The sequence below is a fragment of the Maylandia zebra genome, linkage group LG13 (assembly GCF_041146795.1).
Source record: "Maylandia zebra isolate NMK-2024a linkage group LG13, Mzebra_GT3a, whole genome shotgun sequence".
In the NCBI taxonomy this organism is placed as follows: domain Eukaryota; kingdom Metazoa; phylum Chordata; class Actinopteri; order Cichliformes; family Cichlidae; genus Maylandia; species Maylandia zebra.
Window position 1 is genome coordinate 7,979,979 of NC_135179.1, and position 20,905 is coordinate 8,000,883.

The 20,905-nt window shown below is 39.0% G+C and overlaps 2 protein-coding genes across 3 annotated transcripts; one reads left to right on the top strand and one right to left on the bottom strand.

The window, feature by feature from the left end:
• Positions 1-484: 484 nt before the first annotated feature.
• LOC101475056 (transmembrane protein 41A-B) lies at positions 485-7,505 on the top strand. Its single transcript, XM_004553493.5, has 6 exons — positions 485-694; positions 788-983; positions 4,442-4,592; positions 4,714-4,875; positions 5,066-5,204; positions 5,295-7,505. The coding sequence occupies exons 2-6, from the start codon at positions 844-846 to the stop codon at positions 5,528-5,530; spliced, it is 828 nt and encodes a 275-aa protein (XP_004553550.1). The 5' UTR covers positions 485-694; positions 788-843; the 3' UTR covers positions 5,531-7,505.
• A 486-nt stretch (positions 7,506-7,991) lies between these two features.
• On the bottom strand, positions 7,992-18,979 carry gpr155b (G protein-coupled receptor 155b). Of its 2 annotated transcripts, none has more exons than XM_004553494.3 (20): positions 18,865-18,979; positions 18,208-18,416; positions 17,953-18,100; positions 17,736-17,865; positions 16,763-16,941; positions 16,434-16,586; positions 16,264-16,331; positions 15,752-15,923; positions 15,358-15,513; positions 15,072-15,155; positions 14,815-14,938; positions 14,607-14,691; positions 14,325-14,412; positions 13,832-14,057; positions 13,609-13,686; positions 13,189-13,343; positions 12,734-12,829; positions 12,568-12,632; positions 12,335-12,472; positions 7,992-11,636 (listed from the first exon to the last, which is right to left on the bottom strand). In XM_004553494.3, exons 2-20 carry the CDS (start codon positions 18,363-18,365, stop codon positions 11,126-11,128), a joined length of 2,814 nt encoding a protein of 937 aa, XP_004553551.3. In that variant the 5' UTR covers positions 18,366-18,416; positions 18,865-18,979; the 3' UTR covers positions 7,992-11,125. The 2 variants fall into 2 exon arrangements, with proteins under 2 accessions (XP_004553551.3, XP_004553552.3); XM_004553495.4 differs by having other exon boundaries at positions 11,501-11,694.
• Between the last annotated feature and the right edge of the window lie 1,926 nt (positions 18,980-20,905).

Genomic DNA, 20,905 nt, shown 5'->3' on the forward strand with positions numbered 1-20,905 from the left:
CACAGAACTCACATGTATGCTATGGAAAACAAATGAAGAACTTTAACCTTAATTAGGTTGATCAAACCTTCCTGCAGTATTGCTACCTTTTATAATATATAAAATGCATAGGACCTTGCAGAAGAATATAAATCCACTAAACAGAGACTTGCAAGAACAAAACTTTTGCATTGTAAAGATGAAAAAAAAGGTATATTATATATATATATATATATATATATATATATATATATATATATATATATATATATGCTTTAAAATGTTGCCAGTGTGACTGCTTTAAGTGTCTTTATTGTATTTATATATGTATGAATAACAACTATTATTATTATTACTGTTATAACCTAGCGTTTAAATCTGAATGATACACAGTTAGGATCCTGCTCTATAAATACTACCATTGCACAATATCAGATCGTATCATCTTACTCTGAACTCATCGTGGACTTTAGCGCCCCCTGGTGGCTGGTCGCATAAGTGCAACTGTAGATATATACCGACCATTAACTCATCCTGATTATTACGACCTGTTGGGATGAATTTTTGGTGTTATTTTAAATAAGACGTGTTGGGGGAGAAACTGTGGGCACAAAGCTTCTTTTCCATCAGTCTAAAGAAAGTTTGCCCGGCTGCCATGTGATCCGTGTGCCGAACACCGGCCAGAATGTCAGCCGTCACCGTAGCCTGGTTCTCGGTAAGCGACACCCACTTTTTTCGCTGCCGTCCAACTGAACCGCAGCACGTCGACTTTATCTCATCGGCGGTTTTCCCCTTTGCTTAAATTCAGCCCGAGTTGTCAGCGGAGTTTTATCCGGTGATCACGGAGTTTCTGTAGGGAGCAACATGCGCTCCTTAACGGGACTGGCTGCAGTTGTCGGGGCGGCAAGTGTCTACCTCTACCTGCTGTCCACGCATCTTCCCCCGGGACCCAAGCAGCTCCAGCCTGGCTCCCAGGGGGAGCACGAGGAGGTCCAGGAGTACAGGTAAGGAAACTTTACATACTTTACATGCAGAATTCAAGTTTGGGCAAAAATATTACTTTCAGTTATTAGAGCCACTTGGTGTTACTGATGGATATGCAGGTAAGTCAATTATCATAGCAGTATTACATTAACCTGTTCCTTATTATCAGTATTATTGGGTGTCTTTGACAAAGCTGGTACTTATGGTACTCCATTCTTTAAAATCTATCTGCCTATAATCTGAATTTGGACTGCAGGCATTTTTCACCAAAGCACGGTGCTAATACTCTTCATAAGCAGAAAATCTTGGTTGAGAGAAGGTTGTGGGTTGTGGCTTTAGTGCAGAGAAATCTTTTTCTTTTTTTACTTACACGCTTTTATCTGAGACATTTTTAGTCAGGAGGAAAGTGAAATAAAATAATTCCTGGATACATTTGTTTTATGACACCCCTAAAGTCTGTCTTAAAATTCCTTGGGGATTCCCTGGCCTCCCCCCATCTTGAAAACCAAAGCAGTAGTGACATATAACCTTCCCATCGTTGAATTAGTTGGAACATGATGTGAACTCATCTAAAGATATGAAGGTCTAAAATTATATATGCCTTAAATAAAGGATATTTGTTTTTAAAGTATCACATCTACAATAAGTATCACATTAATAATTTATTATTATTATTGTTATTGTTGCACTAAAATATTATCTGCTTGATATTTACATCATGTCTCCTCAAGTACATACTGGACCCAAGCTATACTGGACCGATTAACTCACTTCTAAGTGTTTATGTGTGTGTGTATTAGTGTTTTGAAGTGATTTATTTTCTATATGTGTGTCTCAGTGTGTGTGTGTGTGTGTGTGTGTGTGTGTGTGTGTGTGTGTGTGTGAGAGAGAGAGCGAGAGAGAGAGAGTTATGAAACTGATATGTTGTAATGTGCCAGACGGTCAAGTGTGAGGTTGTCTAGAGATGATAGAATAACGCAGACCAATGCACTCTGAAGCCAAGAGTAGGATCCTTGAGTGTGTATGTGTGTGTGTTGGAGAGAGAAAGGGTGCACTCCCAGTAAAATGATATTACCCATATTTTGTTACTTATAAAGTAAAAGCATAGCGTGAGTGGATCTGGTGAGGTGACGTTTTCAATAAAAATTTCTATTTTTATTTACGGATGAGAAGTAGTGTTGTCTGATGAGAAGTAAAAAAGAGCCGCCAGGTGCTAAAAAATAAACCTTAGACTCAAACGTTAGAACAGGCTTTTCCCTGCAGCACGCCGTGTAATAAATACTCACAAAGAAAACGGTGGCCGTTACAACTTATGTCTAAAAATGTATAGTTTCATGTCTCTGTTAAAACACTCGACTCCAGCTACATGACGCGCAGCTGGAAACACTTCCCGCAAGTCGAGCTGCACGAGATTCACAGAATTTACAGAAAATGTTAAATTTTTGTGATTTATATCATTATCGGGACGATAGAATTCTTATATCGGGATATGAGATTTTGGTCATATCGCACAGCCTCTGCAATGTTATATCTACTCCACTACTCTACATACACAGAGAATGCTCCATAAAGACATTAGTGAGGATGTGCAGCTAAACAAACTATCACCCCATCAACATCAGTACATAATTTTTTCCCCATTTTGTTTAGCTCCAGTATACAGCAGTGGATTTTGAAAGTCCAGACGCACTTACTTTTTTGTGTTGTAAAGTATCATTTTAACTTCAGGGTCAGATTATGCCATTCCTTACAAAATCTTAGTTGCTTTCTTCTGAGTCTGTAACTTTAATCTTAGAATTTCTGAGTTATTGTTTTTATTACAAATGACTTTAATCTGAACAAACTGAGCATCACAATGGGGTAGAAAGGTGGTTTAAGTGACTTTGACATGGTTGGTATGGTTGCTGGTGCCAGATGGGCTGATATAGGTATTTCAAAAACTGCCGATCCACTGGGGTTTTTCCACCTGACCACCCTCACAAGAGATAATATCCAGTGACAGCTCTCTAGATGAAAATGTCCTGTTGCGGTCAGGCGAGAATGAACAGACTGCATTGAGCTGATAGGTAAGCAAGTAACTACTCATTACAACCAAGGTATGCAGAATAGCATCTCTGAATGAACAAAACATCAAACTTTAAAGTACATGGGCTACAGCAGCAGAAGACCACACCGGGTGGCACTGCTCTCAGCTAAGAACAAGAAACGGAGGATAGACTTCACATAAGCTCACCAAAAGTGACTCGAAAAACACTGAAGAAAATGTTAACTGGTCTGATAAATCTCAATTTCTGCTGTGGTCCGAATTTGGAGTGATCAACATGAAAGCGTGGATCCATCCTTCCTTGTATCAGAGGTTCAGGCTGAATAATGAGAATAAGTGAGAACCTGTAACCAAATTTATCACTGAAAGAAACAAGAAATTAATTAATAGTTATATATCAGCCCCAGTCACATCTTCTAATGCTGGAGATTACAGTCAGCCTAATACAGTCCGGCTTCATATTAATATCAAGCTAGTGGAAAGCTATATATGAATGTTGTGTGTGTGTGCGCAGATACAGAGTGTTTTGCATAAGGTTGTGTATTAGCAAAATTTAAAAGTGCCCATGATGACACTTGTAGCTGCTTGAATACAGTACATACACTCATGCAGTTTCATGTATCTGAACCCTCATGCATCATCAACTTGTGGACCAATGACAGAACAGAATATTCGTCCACTGACCAGTGGGAACAAGGAACACTGAATGCCAGAGCAGCTGGCAGAGGAAGCCGGCATCTTGAGTTTCAACTGGGGGGATTTTATTGTGTGTGCATGTGAGCTTTGAGAAGTGTCTTCCTACCCTCTGCGCAAGTCTACAGGCAGCAACACTATTTCTGTCCTTCAATCAGATATATCCTGTTACCCTCTGATTCGCTTTGGTGCACACATGCGCACAGATAGACACACTTCTCTTACACTTTGTGTGTGTGTGTGTGTTTTTTTTTTTTTTTATCAAATTTAAAAAATACTATATATACAACTCAAAAAAACAATTGCATCATAGTCATGCTGACATTTTTGCCTATGGGTGCTGTAGTTCAACCACTGAACCAATGCAGTAGAAGTAAATGGGGTTTAATTTCAGGCTCTCATATAAAATCCAGATTACTTATATACTGCCATGTACGTGCTGTCTGTCACTGTATTTTTCCATTTATTTTTAATTACCACAAAGCAGAAAATAAGATGATGAAGGTGATTTAAAACGTATCAGATCATTTATTGTTCACGGTACTCAGGTAGCGAAGTAGCATCACATGTGAGCAGACAATGGTAAAAATCAATACCAATTTATTTTTTTAATCATTTTGAAAAAATAAAGGTAGTCAAACCAAAAAAAAGCTCACAACTTGTTAGAATAGTACATACTCTGTTTTTGCCTTTTATACTGTATTTCCATGCACACAGCATTCTTGTGTTTGTTCCATCTAGGCTAAAGTTCCCATCTGACCTGGTCGAGCTACGGGAGCTCGCAGAGATGCTCAAGTTTTACAAAAGACAACACTACGCCTATGTTCTGTTGCTCTTCTGTAGCGCATACCTGTACAAACAGTCTTTTGCCATACCTGGCTCCTCCTTTCTGGTGAGACACACAGTAATGCAAACCAATGATCCAAACCAATCCTGTGTCTTGTTGATTTCCGATAAATATCTTATTCCTACGTGCAAATTTCTTTTAAACAGAGACTGCTTTTCTTCCTCAGAACATGTTAGCTGGTGCAATATTCGGGCCCTGGGAGGGTCTGGTATTGGCCTGCATGCTCGCCACCACAGGCTCCACGTTCTGCTTCCTGCTATCTGCAGCATTTGGAAAGCAGTATGTGGTGTACCTCTTCCCTGAGAAGGTGGCCCTGCTGCAGAGGAAGGTAGGCATGTTTTAAATCCCCTTCTCTCCTATTCTCTCACTTTATACTACGCAGCAAATCATTTATTCAGTGAAGGACAAACCAATTACAGTTTCCTCTCTATGTCTTTTTTATCATTTGCTGTCTAGGTTTTAATTTTCTCACATTTCCTTTTATCTTCTCTCCTCACCCATTCTCCTCCCTCCGTCAGGTGGAGGAAAACCGCAGCAGTTTGTTCTTTTTCCTCCTTTTCCTTCGTTTCTTCCCTATGACTCCTAACTGGTTCCTTAACATCACCTGTCCTGTTCTCAACATCCCTATGCATATTTTCTTTTTCTCCGTGTTCATAGGTGAGACCATAGTTTCAAACATGAAACATGCAGACTAAAAAACCTACAAAACAAGTACTGATCAGTCAGCCACCACTCTCTCGCTTTCAGGTTTGATCCCCTACAACTTCATATGTGTTCGCACCGGAGCCATCCTCTCAGAGATCTCCTCACTGGATGACATATTCTCCTGGGGGACGCTGGCTCAGCTCCTCGCCATCGCCCTCGTGGCCCTCTTACCCGGAGCACTGATTAAACACTACAGCAAAGGTCGCCTCACAGTGGATGGCATGGATAGCAACGGAATCAGTGAGACTGATATCAAGCAGGAACGGAAGAGGCGATGACGGAGTGTGAGGTAAAAGAAGACCTAAATGTAACTTAATGTGAGAAGAAGTGAGGTGAGGAAAAACTGACCGCTGGTTGGCATGTGACCTTTTGGTGACTCCAGATTTCTGTAAGGTCACGCCAGAGAGTTATCATACCTACAGTACGATCTGTTCTGAACTTGGCTTCTGATCATGTTACACCAAGTTTTAATACTGAAGGTTCCCTAAAGGTTTGGGGTAAGTTTTCTGAGATGGGGCTGGAAATGTCTTGGGCTCCTTTGTTACAGCAATACAGAGGCAATTAAATGCCCTAAAACAATAAAGGTATTGTTTAAATACATACGCTGTAATGATCTGCACCTATTGTCTTAATTAAACAGGACAGGACTGGCATTTTTATAAGGCTAAGCAGTCCAAAATCTAGAAATGTTCAGATTATTAATCAGATATTATGAAGAAAAGCTGCACATTAGAGCATGTGAGAAGGTAAAACAATCTATTTACAAAATATTTTACCTTAAAAATAGTTGCAGGTTTTTATTTTTTCGACAGTGCCTTGTTTCATGTCATTTTCTTTAACCCTGCGTAATGACCCTGAGAAACTTTTTGAACTTCCCCATCTACAGATCCCAATCTAAATCCTAAAACAAACAAAACATAATTGAAACGGACCGTGCAGTCTCAGTAGTTCTTATGGATATGGCTTTTATGATGATTATGAGTATGTTTGTCATACTGTGAGTTTCATTTCTGGGCAAACTGAAGGGTGTCTGATATACAACATTTTGGTGTTCTTTCAAAAATATAATCAAATTTAGTGCCTTAAAATGACTTTTTTCCCCCTAAGTTTCCATTGGCTGCTATTCAGGGTTTGTCTCTCTGATCTGGATCTGTCATGGTGGAAAATACACACAAAATATGTAAGGTAGATTTAGACTGAAAGTCCTACGTAACTATTTTTCTAATAACTTTAACATATTACATGGACACTGGACTGGATCTCTTTACAGATATTAGTTTAACAATGTTCTTTATTTTATTCATAAAGAAGAGAGCAGCTAGACTAACATTTCTCTTACATATGTTTATTTAGTAACTAATTTGGTAGTCATTGCTGTTAAAGAAGCTTCATGGAGAAAATATATTTGGACTTTAAAATGTTTTGTACCTGTATTTCCTGAAGCATTTACACATGTGTCTTAATGAAGCTGTTTTTCACTGACATGAGAGGTGTGAGGTTTCATGGTGGTTTCAACAAAGATAATTTAGAGCAACATGCTCTAAATGTTGCAGAAATGTGGAGCTTTTCTGGACTCATTTACAGTAATGAACTAGCTTGTTTTTTTTGTTGTTGTTTTTTAAGAGAGACATTATAATCACTTGTAGAAAAACACTTAAATCACTCAATTCATTCAGTGAAGAGTTAAAATCAGCTTTCCAGCCTTTTATTGTGTCATTTTTTAATATTTAAACTACAGACATGAGAAAATCGTATAATGTGCTCCTATTAACACGTGTGGTGTTGCACTTTACATTTGACTGGAATTGTTCTTTATTTATTAAGTCAATGTTTGAGAGAAGAAAGTCTTTAGAAAGGAGTCTTAAAATCTAGCTTTTTATTTATATCATGAAAGAAAACACACAAAAACAAATGTTAGGTGCAACAGAGGGGCAACAAATAACCTTAACTGAGAAAATGACAAACCTTACTTACAGAAATCTGAATTGTCTGGTGTGTATTTTAGAGGCATTTCATGATCAACCTCATTTCAGGATAATTGTTTGAGTATATGTATATGTACTGTTTTTTGATATTCAACAATATACTACAGTTTAGGATTTAGAGTATCACATTTTATAATGTAGCCTCCCAGTGTGTGAACTTTTCCTGCTTTCCCTGATTTGTGAATGTGAAAAACACCCAAAGTGCCTAACTTATTTTTATCTGTAATTTTGTCAAAGCTACATGATATAAATAAATAAATTCAAGTTTGTTTGTTTTTTTATCAGCAGCGTGAAATTACACATTTATGGGGGGCTGGGGAGTTGCTAAGTATGCTGCCTTTATTTTTAAAGGGCTTTTTGTGTGGGTGGAAGAGGATTTTTATTTTCCTCTTGTTTGATCAAAAATCTTTTCTTCCCCCCTCCATGTTTTAGCCATAGACAGCAGAAATGATGGATTTAGCTTACAAATCTGAAAAGTGAAGCCAATGTTTTTGACTTAAACCTTCTATTTAATGCCCATCATGGGGCAAAAAAGATTTTCAGTACTGTGGGAGCCTATGGGAAGTGGCCTAGTGATGAAATTACAGGCTCATCTACACGCTTCAAAATGGGACATCATGGTGGAGTTATCCATCATTTTATATTCTATGGTTGTATGTAATGTAATAAAAATCTAAAATGTTTTTTACTTTGTTTTACTTGTGAATTTCCAATTAGAATCAATAATCGAGTTTAGTGATGAAGTAAAAACGAATTTAGATGCAAACATTTTTTATTTATGCCTTCTGTTACAGTCACTGACCCCGACTAACTTAAAGCAACACACTAAAACAATCCACTGTTACACTGAACCTGCTGACCGACATTAAAATGTCTTACTTTATCTCAGTGCTTTGCAACACGCGCATACACACTCAGACATTTTTGTTCATGCAAACACAAAGACACACACACACCTTCATGTTAACTGAGGCAGGCACTCTTTAAAAAAAGGTGAATCACATTTTTATCAAACATCATAAACACAAGGACCTGATGTTGATTGCATGAACCAGTATGGTGTTTGTTGGCAGAGGATCAAAAGATGGAAATATATGCATGGGGACCAAATACATTAGTAGGTCAACAAAAAAAAAAAAAAAAATCACAGCAAACATTAGTTTGACATTAACATGATCTGTGTCCCTGACATTTTTTAAACATGCATATATTTCCATCCACCTTTTATAACTTCGCCAACACACTGTAAACTTCATAGTAGCAATAGTGTAAAACAGCAACAACGTAACAGGTATTTACGAAAGTGCAACCACACAGTTTTGTAACTCTGCCCACTTAAAAAGTAATAATAATAAAATTGCATCCAACAACCATTTAATTTTTTTTTTTTTTAAATTCGGCTCAAGCCTGCTTTAATGTCACCTGAGGATGACACTCCTTGAACATCCCAGTTTGACCACTTTCAATTGCACATCTTCGATTTCCAAACGCAAAGGAAACACACTAGGTCTGGAGCACTACTGGGATTGTATTCACTATTCACAGAGAAGTCAAGTCTAGGGTAGCGCAAGGTCCACGGTGACCATCAGGGCCGCAATTTCCAGGGGGGGATAGGGGGGTATGACCCCCCCAATAATTAGACATTAATTAGGGGCAGTCATGCAGATCCTTACATTTATACTTGGTAGCCGCACCCCTAATGGTCATTTACAGCATCCAATACAACTTTCCTAATTTACCATATATGGATACACATAGCTGATGTGTGTGTGTGTGACACAAATGCTCAGGCCCCTATAAAACAGGATGTGTGGAGGTATGCCGTACCCTCTCTGCACCTCGGGAAGAAGGGTAACAAACTTCTTCTCTCTTTCCTGTTTCTGTTCCATACATTCCTAGCATCTCCCAACTGTGGCTTCCTATTTCCTTTTATGACAGGCAGACCCCCACTTTTACATTACAGTTACAAATTACACACACACACACTCAGGCTTATAGCTAAACCAGCCTAAAACACGCACACACATTCACAAATCCTTTCTTATTCCTCTGATTTACAGCTGGACCCTATCATCTAAACAAACTTCATCACATTTTATTCTAATCGTTTTCTTGTGCTCACAACACCCGGCCTGCTGACGACATGCAGGGGCATCTGGATTTATAACACAAATTTCTAGTGTCGCCACTGAAAAGACTAGAAATGGGGGTAATACATTAGATGTTGGCTAGTCTACAGTGGGATTCAGCACTCCTATTGGACCAGAGCGTAGAGTGTCTACGTTCACCGTAGACTCCGGGCCAATGAAAAGACGTAACCGTCTACAGTGACCGCAGACTTTGCTACCGTAGACTCGACACATTTTGAACAGGATCTTTTTAAATGGACAGAGTAGTAGAACTTTCTTACAGATGTAAACAGTTTAGCAGTGGTTTGTAAAGAAAGATAAGCCATTTGAAACAAAAACAGGACTGTATCTGTGACAACGTGAGCCCTCTGGCTTTACCTGTCTTTCATTCAAATGGACAGATTTGTCATTCCAATAACTACTGTACGTGCTTTTGTCTTCTGTTGTGTAGGTTGGGCTCAAAGGCAAAGAACATGAGAGGAATTTTGGCTGAATTCTCAAATTAAGCCCGTATGAGGTGGTGCTCCACCATGGATAAGTGAATTCAAAATCAGTCCTGAACAAATATTTAAAACTAAACAGCTGCAACACAATTACAGTTGCAAAGAAAACAAACTTCCTCTGCAGCATCACCAAGAGACAGCTATCCAGTGAGTTGCATAATTTAAAAAAAAAAAAAAAAAAAAGGGAAGAATGTATTTATTCAGTTAGTGCAAACAGCTCATTGCTGAGGAGAAGTCCATACTGCTGAGTCATGCAAGCAGTCAGCATAGACTGGAGCTTTTAAAAAAGACACAGCGTGCAAAATGATAACTGAACTAACAGGCAGATTCTGGACGCTTTGATATCCCCTGAAAGAAAATATGACATTGTTCTTTGATAGAAATGTCACAGGCTGTCACTGAGTAGTTTACTGACGGCTTTTCTGGTCTTCTCACCACGTGCATGCTTATCTTAAATATTATTTATTTAAGCATGGTCATTTAAGTTAATTTCTTTGAAAAATATATCCAGAAAGCAATCAAGGAAATAAAACTTTTACCTGCTACAATTGGGACTGATTCTGTACTGTTTACATCTCAGAGTGATTCCAGTGAGAAAACTGAGAGCAAAATAATCGATGAAAATAAAATAGAAGAATATAATAGCCATAATAAAATTCCAAAGGGCTCTTTCCACAACCAAAAGGAGGCAAGTAACAGTCGGAAGTGATCGTTTCGCCTTTTTAACTTTTTAACCCCAACCATCAATTTCCTTGTTTAAGTTCCTTCTAATACAGGGGTGGGGAATCCAGACCTCAGGGGACGATGTCCTGCAGCTTTTAGATCTCACCCTGGGTCAACATACCTGAATCAAATTATTAGTTCCTTATCAGGCCTCTGGAGAACTTCAAGACATGTTGAAGAGGTAATTTAGCCATTTGAGTCAGCTGTGTTGGATCAAGGACACATCTGAAACCTGCAGGACACCGGCCCTTGAGGTCTGGAGTTCCCCACCCCTGTTCTAAAGCAACTGCAAGCGCAACCTCTCTCCCGATTAGCTAATAAGTTGATATTCAACTGGGAACCACCCTGAATATACAAGGACAAATAACCCAATTCTGGTGGGCAAATGAGTGTCTCATATGATCCAGATTCAACCTTAAGTGGCCTTTGAAGCAGCTGCACCATAAGGCACTTCTGCTTTGGCACTCAGCTATGGTGGCCGTCGCTTGGTATGCCGAAAGCTTTGTTCATCACTTTCATCATCTTGATCCCTCCTACTCTTCCTCCCGTCTTGGCTGCGTGAAGTGATAAAGAAAGTTGGGTTCATCCTTGAAGCTGTGCTGACCTGTCAACACTCCTCCCCGCTGAAGACGGGCACCATACAGCTGTGCCTCGGCTCGTCCAGCGCTGAGGCCTCGTTCCACCAGCCAATCTACTAAGTCACTGCCTCGGAACACATTTTCAAGATGGGACTGGGGATACTGATGAAACTGGGGAGGGCTTGAAGCATTACCATGCTGAGAATTGGTGGGTTCGTGGTCAAGGGAGGTTCCTGGTGCAACAGGGTTGGAAATATGCGCTTGCAATTCATTCTCGGGCTCTAGGTGGGGTTGACTCGGAAGCAAACACTGGCTGCTGGATTTATCTGGATTGTGGTTTCGGTTAAGAATCTGTGAGTGATCGTTTAGCTGACCCTGATCACTAGAATTTGTGTTTAGGTAAAGGGGTTCATGGGCTGAGGAATGTCTCAGAACTTCATTTTCATCCTCCAGTCCTCCTCCAAACCTGTTAGTATCAGAGGAAGGATTCACCTGTCGAAGTGTTCACACTCTCCCCTGAGCCACTATGATGATGATGGTGATGGTGAAGAAAAGAAGAGGGAATGGGCAGGCAAAAGAAAGGAAGGGTACATGAAAGGAATAAAAGAGAAAGCAAAGGAAGGATTATAAGGCATAAAGAAGGTATAGAGATAATATAAATTATTTTGTGTTAGAACGATAGCACCCAGGACTTGTAAAAAAAAAAAAAAAAGTTTTAGTTTTGTAGTAGGGTGACTAAATTTGATCTTCAGTATTTTAAAACAGGCACGGCAGAGTATAAAATTAAAATGGTTAGACTTGATTTTAAGAAAAATAACATTCTTGTGTAGAGGGAAACCCAGAAACTGATGCAACATGCAAAGAGGATTCAGAGACAAACTGGAAAATCAGAAGTAATTATTTGGACATGCTCAGAATTGAACAAGAACACAATTTAAAAAAAAGAGAGAGAGAGAGAGAATTCAAACTCAAAAACGGAGATCTCTAATAATTTTTTTTCCGTGTTTACTTCAAAAATATTTTGCTTAGAGGGAATAAATTCTATAAGCAGATGATGTGAGGGGTGATTTAAAAACAAATCATATACACAAACTGTACTATGTAACACACACAAATGTCCTTAAAGAAAACCCCACACAAATACATGTAAACAAGTACTCATACCTGCGTGTGTGTACTATGTCTTGTACACACTGGTCTTTGTGGTAGCGGACAAACTGAGTACAGGTGAGCCTGACCTCCTCTGGTACACCCGAGGGACTCAAATCATCAATGTCCCTGCCCTGCCACAGGCTAAGCAATCTAAAGAAAATGCAGACAAAAAAAACTTGTTCTAGTATTGTTTTATTTATTTGATCACAAATTAATTTAGAAACCACAATGAAGTCTCAGATCACCTCTTCTTAAAAGGCAAGATGATTAGGTGTCTGTCCAGACCAAAAATCCCAAAGGACAAAAAGCCCTGGGGGAAAAAAGAAAACAAAATGTAGTAGATACAACTGAACATAGTATTTTTTTTACTCGCAACACTTCATATATACAATAAGCTGATGTATGAGATACCTGTCCATAGTTAGCCACAGCACAGAAGAACTGTAGTTCAAGGTAGAGCCTTCCTGGATCTTTGTTGAACAACCACCACAGACAGCTGGACAGGTTCTTCATTTAGGCAGAAACATTCACCAATCAGGCACCAGGACATTGTTATGGCATGCATTACAACTTTCCATTTTTACAAACAGGTAATCCAACGTAGCATAAGGTTACTAATTATTAACAGCTTTTATATTAATCCAGATGTTTATATCATAAACAAGATAGATAAGTAGATAAAGACAACACTACAAAGGATTTATTATATTTAAAGGTCTCATTCATCTAACTGATAACACTGTTTGAAGGCAATTTTCATACACTTGTAATGTCCATATAAATGGTGATTTAAATGTGGATGACAACAGCATCAGTCCATTCACACATTTTCTCACACATAATCATAAAGAGTGTTTCATCCTTACTGCTAGCAGGCTGACAATGAGCAGCAGACAGAGCAGAACATGTCTCACAGTCTGTTTATCGTCTGTGGTTTGAAGCCCGGGTGGTGGAAGATTCAGCGGCTGCTCAGAGGAGGAAGTACTTTGCTGATGCCCATCACACAGCGCCCCAATGTGGCCTAGAGAGGAAGAGAATTCCAAGTAAAGATGACAAAGCCAACTTTATGGTTGTAAACCATCTTTATTGGATTATACAGACTACTGTTGGCTATACACTTGGTTTAGTTATAAAAATGCATAATAATCAACCACAGAAGACAAACATTTAAATTTGTGTCATTTACTTATTGTTAGAATTAAAATAACAGAATTCATAATAAAACTAATGAAACGTCACAATTTACTCTGAACGGTGAATGGTGAGGTGAAATGTATGTTTATTACCTGTGCTGTTCGTGTGGTCCCTCTGTGTACTGGCTATCATATCAGGTATGGGCTGGAGAGGAGAGAAACCGTGGAGGTCTGCACAGCAACAGAACAGAATGAATGAACATATTTACTGCACATCATCTGGTTACAAACTCAATGACAACAGATAACAGAGATTCAGACTCAGATTATGTTTAAGTTAGAATAAACTAAAGACAAAGTGAAAGAATGGAGTTACCCGAGTTGATACCACAGGCAGGTGAATTTGACATCTGTGTCTGCTCTTGCTGTTGGTGTGAATCCTCCAGGCCACCAGGGACCCTCACCTCATCATTGATACCCGTTACAGTAGCTCTGCTCAGGGCTTGGTAGCCGCTCTGCTCCCAGTCTCCCTGGCTGAGACCCATCAAAGATATTGCACCGAGAACCAGGCTGACCGCAAGAATTACTGCAGTGCTGATTATCTGGAGGAGAATTGATGAGATTATGAATTAAACTTCCCAAACAAACCTTGTTCTAGAATTCCTGAAGTGTGCTTTTTATAAATATTACTTTAATTTGGTAAAAGAATTTCAGTGCGTTTTCTCCACATACAGCATTAAACCTGAACTTAAAATAAAAAGTCTTGAGCTGAAAAAAAAAAAGGAAAAAGACTGGACAAAAATAAACAAAGAGTTCAGAACGACTCTTTAGAAAGTGTAATGTAGAGTTACAGCAGGTATTGTTCCAACCTGGGCTCTGCCATAGAAGAAGGCAGAGTCTATCGTATCACTCCTCTCTCCTGATATGAGAAGACCACCAACCATTAGGAAAGGAACCCTGTGCGTGGAGAAAGGTTGAATAATTTTGTTATTACTTAGACTTTAGATCATATTCTCTGATATGATCTTCTTTTCTTGTCTCCACAAAGAAAAAGAAAGTCACATTTCAATCAGTAAAAGTTTTAAAATGTTTCATTCTCTTATTCTATTGTCAATTAAAATATCCTTATTCATTTCTCTGTGGTGGCCTACCCCCAACCCAAAATCATGAATACTCCTGGTCGGAGTCTCAGCAGATCATCTCTGTTAGTCAGAGCCAGACAGAGAGGGATTAAACCTGAAAAAGAGAACAAAACATTCAAATACAATCACCAACATCTACCAGCTAAACACAAATCATTTGACTTTTGGGGTATTTCATTCATAAAACAGGTGTAACCACTTACAGGTATTCACTTACCTGTCCAAATGTATGTACTGTAAAGAGACCCATAGAGCAAAGTGAAGGTGAGAATTTTGCCGAGCAGGTTGTCCTCTTGTTTCACCAAGAAATTCCACAGGATCATACTGACACACACTAGGAACTATAGAGAAAAGTACAGAGTTTAAGGTACAACATGTACCTATACAAGGTTCTCAATTAACATTTCATGAATGAATCAATTGAATTAAACACTGAAATCTCATTTTAAAAAATGTTTTCGAAATAAGACTGACCTGGGCCAGGAATAGATTTAGCGCAAATAGGTGAGGGAGTTTGTTAAATTTCCTGCTGAGCAGCATCACCGCTATGGTCCACACCTGAATGAAGATAATCATACTCGATCATTTGATATGTCTATATTTGGAAAATCAATCATGACACCAGCTATCATCCACAACTTCCTGTGCTTAAGCTCTAGGTGTTGTTAAAGCATTTCTGTGCTTCTTCTTTATCATTTTAAAATTCTTCCCTGTCCCACTGATCCAACCAGAGCACTGGGGTGAATTCAAAGGCACTTACCAGAGCTATAAGGCTGACAATGCTGATGTTGAAGCTTACATTTTCAAGCTCTGTAACCAAGGGGGTTGGGTCCATTAAAGGGATTGTTAATAGCCAGGCGGACACATACATGATTGGTGCCGACAAGAATGTACTGATTACCATCCCTGACGTTACCTAAAAAAACCCAAACAAACAGGATTTGGGGGTGAGAGAATGTAAAAACCAAGTTTAAAATACCTGGCTAAGTGTCGACCATGTGGGTTTCCATGCCATCATTACCAGTAGCATGAAAGATGGAACATTTTAGTCACAAGGGAGTCCTCTTCTCTTTGTGTTTCAACAACAACAACAAAAAGTAATATTCCTTTCATACAGCTTTTTAAAGTATGATTGTTACATTAAGAGAACATACCACTTCTAACTCCATGTTATAGTGTCCAGCATAGATGGCCACACTGGGGGCTGTTGGGAAAACTCCATATAAGAAAGCAAAGTTGGACAAACTTGTGTGATTGGCACTCGTGCTGTTCACTCCAGTGTCCAGAATATCCACCATGTCTTTACAGACCAGCGGCATTATCAAGCTGAAAGGATGACATTGAGAGAGACAGACAAAAATATACTCATGGAGCTGTGTAATCAACCAAAAACCAAACTGACTATTAAAAACACTTCTGTACTTCATATTTTGTTCATTTTCTTTAAGAGTTCTTGGTGAAGCTTAACGGCTTGTTGCCATTTTAGAAAGATGCATTTCCGTATTTTTGAAGACAGAGTGTATCTTGCATTACATATTATATACAAAATAATGGCAACTAACACAAAAATATGTACCATGCAAAATATGGTCAAATACAAAAACCCACTAGCTCAGGCCACCTTAAACCAATTACGCTCACACTATTCCATTCAGGCTTCACTTACAGTTTGGCTGTGATGAGCAATATCAAGGCAACTCCAGTGTCTCTGGTTAATTTTCTAAGCTGACCAACCTGCCAAATAAGACGGCAGCTGATGATATCCTTCATGGTAAGTAAAACAGGTTATCCTTAGGAGAAGAAAAAAAGATAGACAAACACAAGAGTGCAACTCACCATAGTGAGGCCAAGGTAAAACAACGCTGCCCCTCCAAAAGAGTTTGCGAGACCATCTATAAACTCTGACAACACAGCAGGGATCTGCTGGCCCAGCGCAAAGTGAGAGATGATTCCCACTATCACCATGAACACTATTGGGTTCTTCAACACCTAGAGTGAAAAAAATAATAAAAATTAAAACTCGAAGACCTAAAATTGGTGCAAAAGGTCAAAGTGGGAAACAGCTACAAATGTACAAATTGGGTCCTTAAAGTTTGCAAATAAAGTAAACCTTAGGATATACAGGTGTATTAATGCACTTGTCAAAACACCTGCATGCTTAGTACCTGTAAGACAACAACTCCCAGGATGCCAAGACTACTGTGCTGTGGATGGCTGGCCTGTCTCCACCTCTGCACCTCACAAAGAGCAAAGCCGATGGGATTGAGGAGCATGAGGGATACAGGAGCAACCAGGTATATGTACTGGAGGTATTCTGGATATGTACTTCGATACAAAGCATCAACTAGAAAAGTGAAGACAGAGAGGCAATGAAATATATACACACTCTCTATGTCTTAATTAGATAAGATTAAGATAGACTTTATTGCCATTGGCACAAAGCAGTACAGCTGCTGGTGGATTTATCAGTCTTTCTCACAAAATTATCTTCTTAAAGATCAAGATCCATTTTGACAGCTTTTTGGCTTTCCGTATGTTAAGAAGAGGAATTATTCTCCTGTCTATAGCAAGTTATATCGTTTGCCAGTCCCCTGTACCATGACTCCTCTTCTATAATGCAGCTGAGGATGGCTGTGCCATAACCATATCTACATACTTTATGGTGATCTTTTCTGAGTAGAGGCACAGTCAAAGGTTTACAATCATAGGTGCTGAAGTGGCATCCTTGGGAGGCTCCTGTGTTGACTGAAAGCTTGGCAGAGCTGTTTTGTACCGTCACCAACGGTGATCTGTGAGCAAGGAAGTCTAGGATGGAGATGCCCTGAGACCCTATATGTGTGCTACCTGAAGTTTGATATCAACGTTGAAAGGTCATTATGGTTTTCCAGTAGGGTGTTGTCCTGGATCCCTGACCAGTGTGTATTCCGTTGTTTATGGGTAGTTAAAACTTTGATTCCCTGCCACATATCTCAGCAGCAGCACTTAAGTTATTGGGAATATGCTTCCTTGGCAGCCTTGATAGCACTTTGTAGCTCATATCGAACCTGTTTATACTCTGTGTTATTCCCTGACATGAGAGGACTTTCTCCACTGCTAACCCTGAATGAAGAGCAAACAGTAATGTTTTGTTGCACTTACCTATAGGATATCCAAGGGCGAAGTCATTACTCTGAGTAGCAAAGATGGCATACAGACCAGCCTTGCTGTATCTGTTGTCTGGACTGGCTACCATCAGTGTCAGCACACATACCAGCACAAAGACTGTCACCTACACAGGACAGAAGCGTGATGATCAGGTTTTTGTTTTCTATAAATCTTCAGCATAATGCAAACTTACAAGTGGTTAGACACAAACCTTAGCAACCAAGACACTCCACAGAAATGCCCATATGACATTTCTGAAGTCCAACAGCACCATGTTTTTAAAAAGCAGCGCTGGAAGAGCAAACTTGGATACGAAGTTCCCCAAACCTTTAGCCTGGCTCTCTGTGATGATGTCACCCCTGGGTGGGGGGGGTAAATACACATTTACACTAGGCACTTACTACATTTCCCAGCCAATATTTTGGGAAAACTGGGCAAAAACATGGTCTAATTCTCAATCACCTACCTGCCTGCTATATAGCCACACAGTATGATGCCAAAGCACTCCAGGAGAGCTGGGAAGAGCTTGTCTATGGACATGTGAGGTCCTGCAGCAGGCCCTGTCAGAGTGCTATGGGAGATGTTCTTCCCATGGATTAACACATAGCTGTTGGTTGTCTCCATTGTGATGTGGGACAGGGTGATCAGAGAGGTCAGGTGAGGAATATCAGCACACTAAGGGAGGACGCCGAGAGGAAACTATCAGAGGTTGGAGCGATTCAAAAACAGGCAACATAGAAATATAACAGCGGGTAAACTAAGACTAAGAGCAAATTGCAACGTCACGTCTATAGAATTTAAAAAGGGCTTTAGACAAATATGTAAATGAAAGGTTAGCGACTGGTTGAGTCTCAGGGTTACCAGCATCTCTATTTACGCATCCGCGTCACTATAAGCGATGTTAGCACGGTGCCTTTTTTTTAAATGCAATATCCGGAAATATTTAAAGTCTACCAACGCTGATACAAAATATGCTATTTTCCAAACAAGCACCGTTTCTACTGCCTACCGCAGGTTAGCGCTAGCATAATTAAATGCTAAAAACGAATACGAGGGCGCGGTAACTTTACATCTGACTGAGTGTGCTGTTTAAAATACTTTGTTTCACAGCGACACCTCCTACCTCTCTATTTTAGACGAACATCGTTGTGCAGAAAAGCTCGCTGTGCAATTCCGTGTTATTGTCATTTGGATACAATCTGACAGCTGCTGAGATGTGGCAACGCCCTGAAAAATGACTGACAGATGATTCAGCCAATGAGAGCCGAGGTATGTTGGCACACGACTGTGATTGGGTTTTCAAAAAGTTTGGCGTGTCGCAGCTTCATGTGCGCTGGATTTATTGAATTTAGGGAAAGTGTGCAAAAATTGCAGGTATTTTTGTCGCTTATCAGCTATAAATGTTTGTTGCACGTTTTCTGTGGAAAAAAAGAAATAGTGCCTCAAATAATGATTGTAAGTTCCAGAGGTGATGATTTTATAAACATACCTTTACGGTTTAAGCAATTACTGAATAAATCCTTCACTTGATGATACTGAGCAAATGTGAGGAGGTATGACTGAGCCTGCGCAAGGAAAACTGTTGGATTTCAAGTCCATCAATAAGACTTGAACTGGTATGTAGTCACAGAAGTGATATACTTATTAAAGTAACGTGAAGAAGACTGTATGTAACTGAAATGATGGGAAACAATAAATCAGTTCAGAGGAAGGAGGGGTAAAAATAAGGGGAAGACGATGGGGAGATGAAAATCCATCCAGTTTACATCAGGGGTGTGGATTCAATATCACTAAAGGAAGTGACAGCCATGTTAAGGGGCAGACACAGTTTACTGACATAATTTCATCTAACTAAAAATGATTACATAATGAAATTTGAAAACTGAAAGAAAAAAATGGATGATCTTATACTTGCAAAACAGTTCTTATATTTTAGTTTTGTAATGTGGGCTTTTTAAACTCTAATTCAGCAGGGTGGGTTTCTTAACATTACATTGTGATTTGAGTGATACACCACATCAAGCAGGGATAAATTATGCCAAAGGAGCAAAATGTCTGAGACGACTCCCAAGTTCTGCAGCTCAAGAAAAGATTGAGATCGAGCCTGCACTTGCAGTAACACAATGTGAAATAATAATCAGTCATACTGCTGGGTAATGAAAGTTGCACATACTATAATTCTGCCTAATTATGTTACAGAAGACACAAACAAAACAAAACAACAATAAAACAGACAATGCCTTCTTTGATCTCACTCAGAAGAATGTATTTGCTGATTTTATTGCACAGATATGTAAAAGATGCATATTTTTATTTGGCAATACAAAAGAAAAGTCACTTCATCTGGATCCTGCCACTACAATGCATCGTTCCCATTTTATCACATGATCATTGTACAGTCATATCAAATTACTTACAATGCATAACAGAATAAAAGCGCTCCATTTTCACCCCCAAGCAAAGAACATAAAGCATTGTTTTAAAGTAAATAAGTTTGTGTATGATTGTCTTTAAGAGTTCCTTTTTGACATGTAGGTTTCAAAATCCATACATGTATCATATATATGGATCATACACGATCCATACATGTACTGTATATGTACGATCCATCATGTATACATGATCCCTACATGATGGATCATGTATACCGGACAGTTTTAAAGCAATGCTTTGTGAAGCAAACACATAATACTGCACAGTTCTTAAACATAACTTAAAATAATACCATCATTCAATATTGGTTGTTGAAATTATACTGATACAAACACATGACCTTCATATTAAGTCAAGGGAGCTTTGACAAAAAAACAAACAAAAAAAACAACAACAAAAAAACGCAAAACAAAAATCAGTTCAATTATGTTGCCATATTCCCATACAAAATTTATTTTAACACCTCAATCATAAACATTAGAAGCAAGCTCATGTCACACATAACTGTAAAAGACAAACAAACAAAAAAACGTACCATTCAGTGGCTCCAACAGAAACACACAGATGCACATTGTTAAGGCACATGTGGTTTTGGCAAATTAGACATTCATGTTCCCCCTGATGTGTTTTCTGCAGTGGAGCCTGGAAGTTAAGGCCTTTTACACTTTGGTTCCATGTCTAGGTCTATGTAAGTATGACACGCTGATATAGTACTGATGTTCTAACTGTTT

Bases quoted from the DNA above. Each gene is read 5' to 3' on its own strand.
- gpr155b (XM_004553494.3), bottom strand. From the start codon at position 18,365: ATGGAGACAACCAACAGCTATGTGTTAATCCATGGGAAGAACATCTCC. The intron at 17,866-17,952 runs GTTTGTGTCTAA...TGTCCTGTGTAG, and splicing joins GGAGTGTCTTGGTTGCTAAG to GTGACAGTCTTTGTGCTGGT. The intron at 14,692-14,814 runs GTAAGTGAATAC...TCTCTTTTTCAG, and splicing joins CAGTACATACATTTGGACAG to GTTTAATCCCTCTCTGTCTG.
- LOC101475056 (XM_004553493.5), top strand. From the start codon at position 844: ATGCGCTCCTTAACGGGACTGGCTGCAGTTGTCGGGGCGGCAAGTGTC. The intron at 4,593-4,713 runs GTGAGACACACA...TTTCTTCCTCAG, and splicing joins TACCTGGCTCCTCCTTTCTG to AACATGTTAGCTGGTGCAAT. The intron at 5,205-5,294 runs GTGAGACCATAG...TCTCGCTTTCAG, and splicing joins CTTTTTCTCCGTGTTCATAG to GTTTGATCCCCTACAACTTC.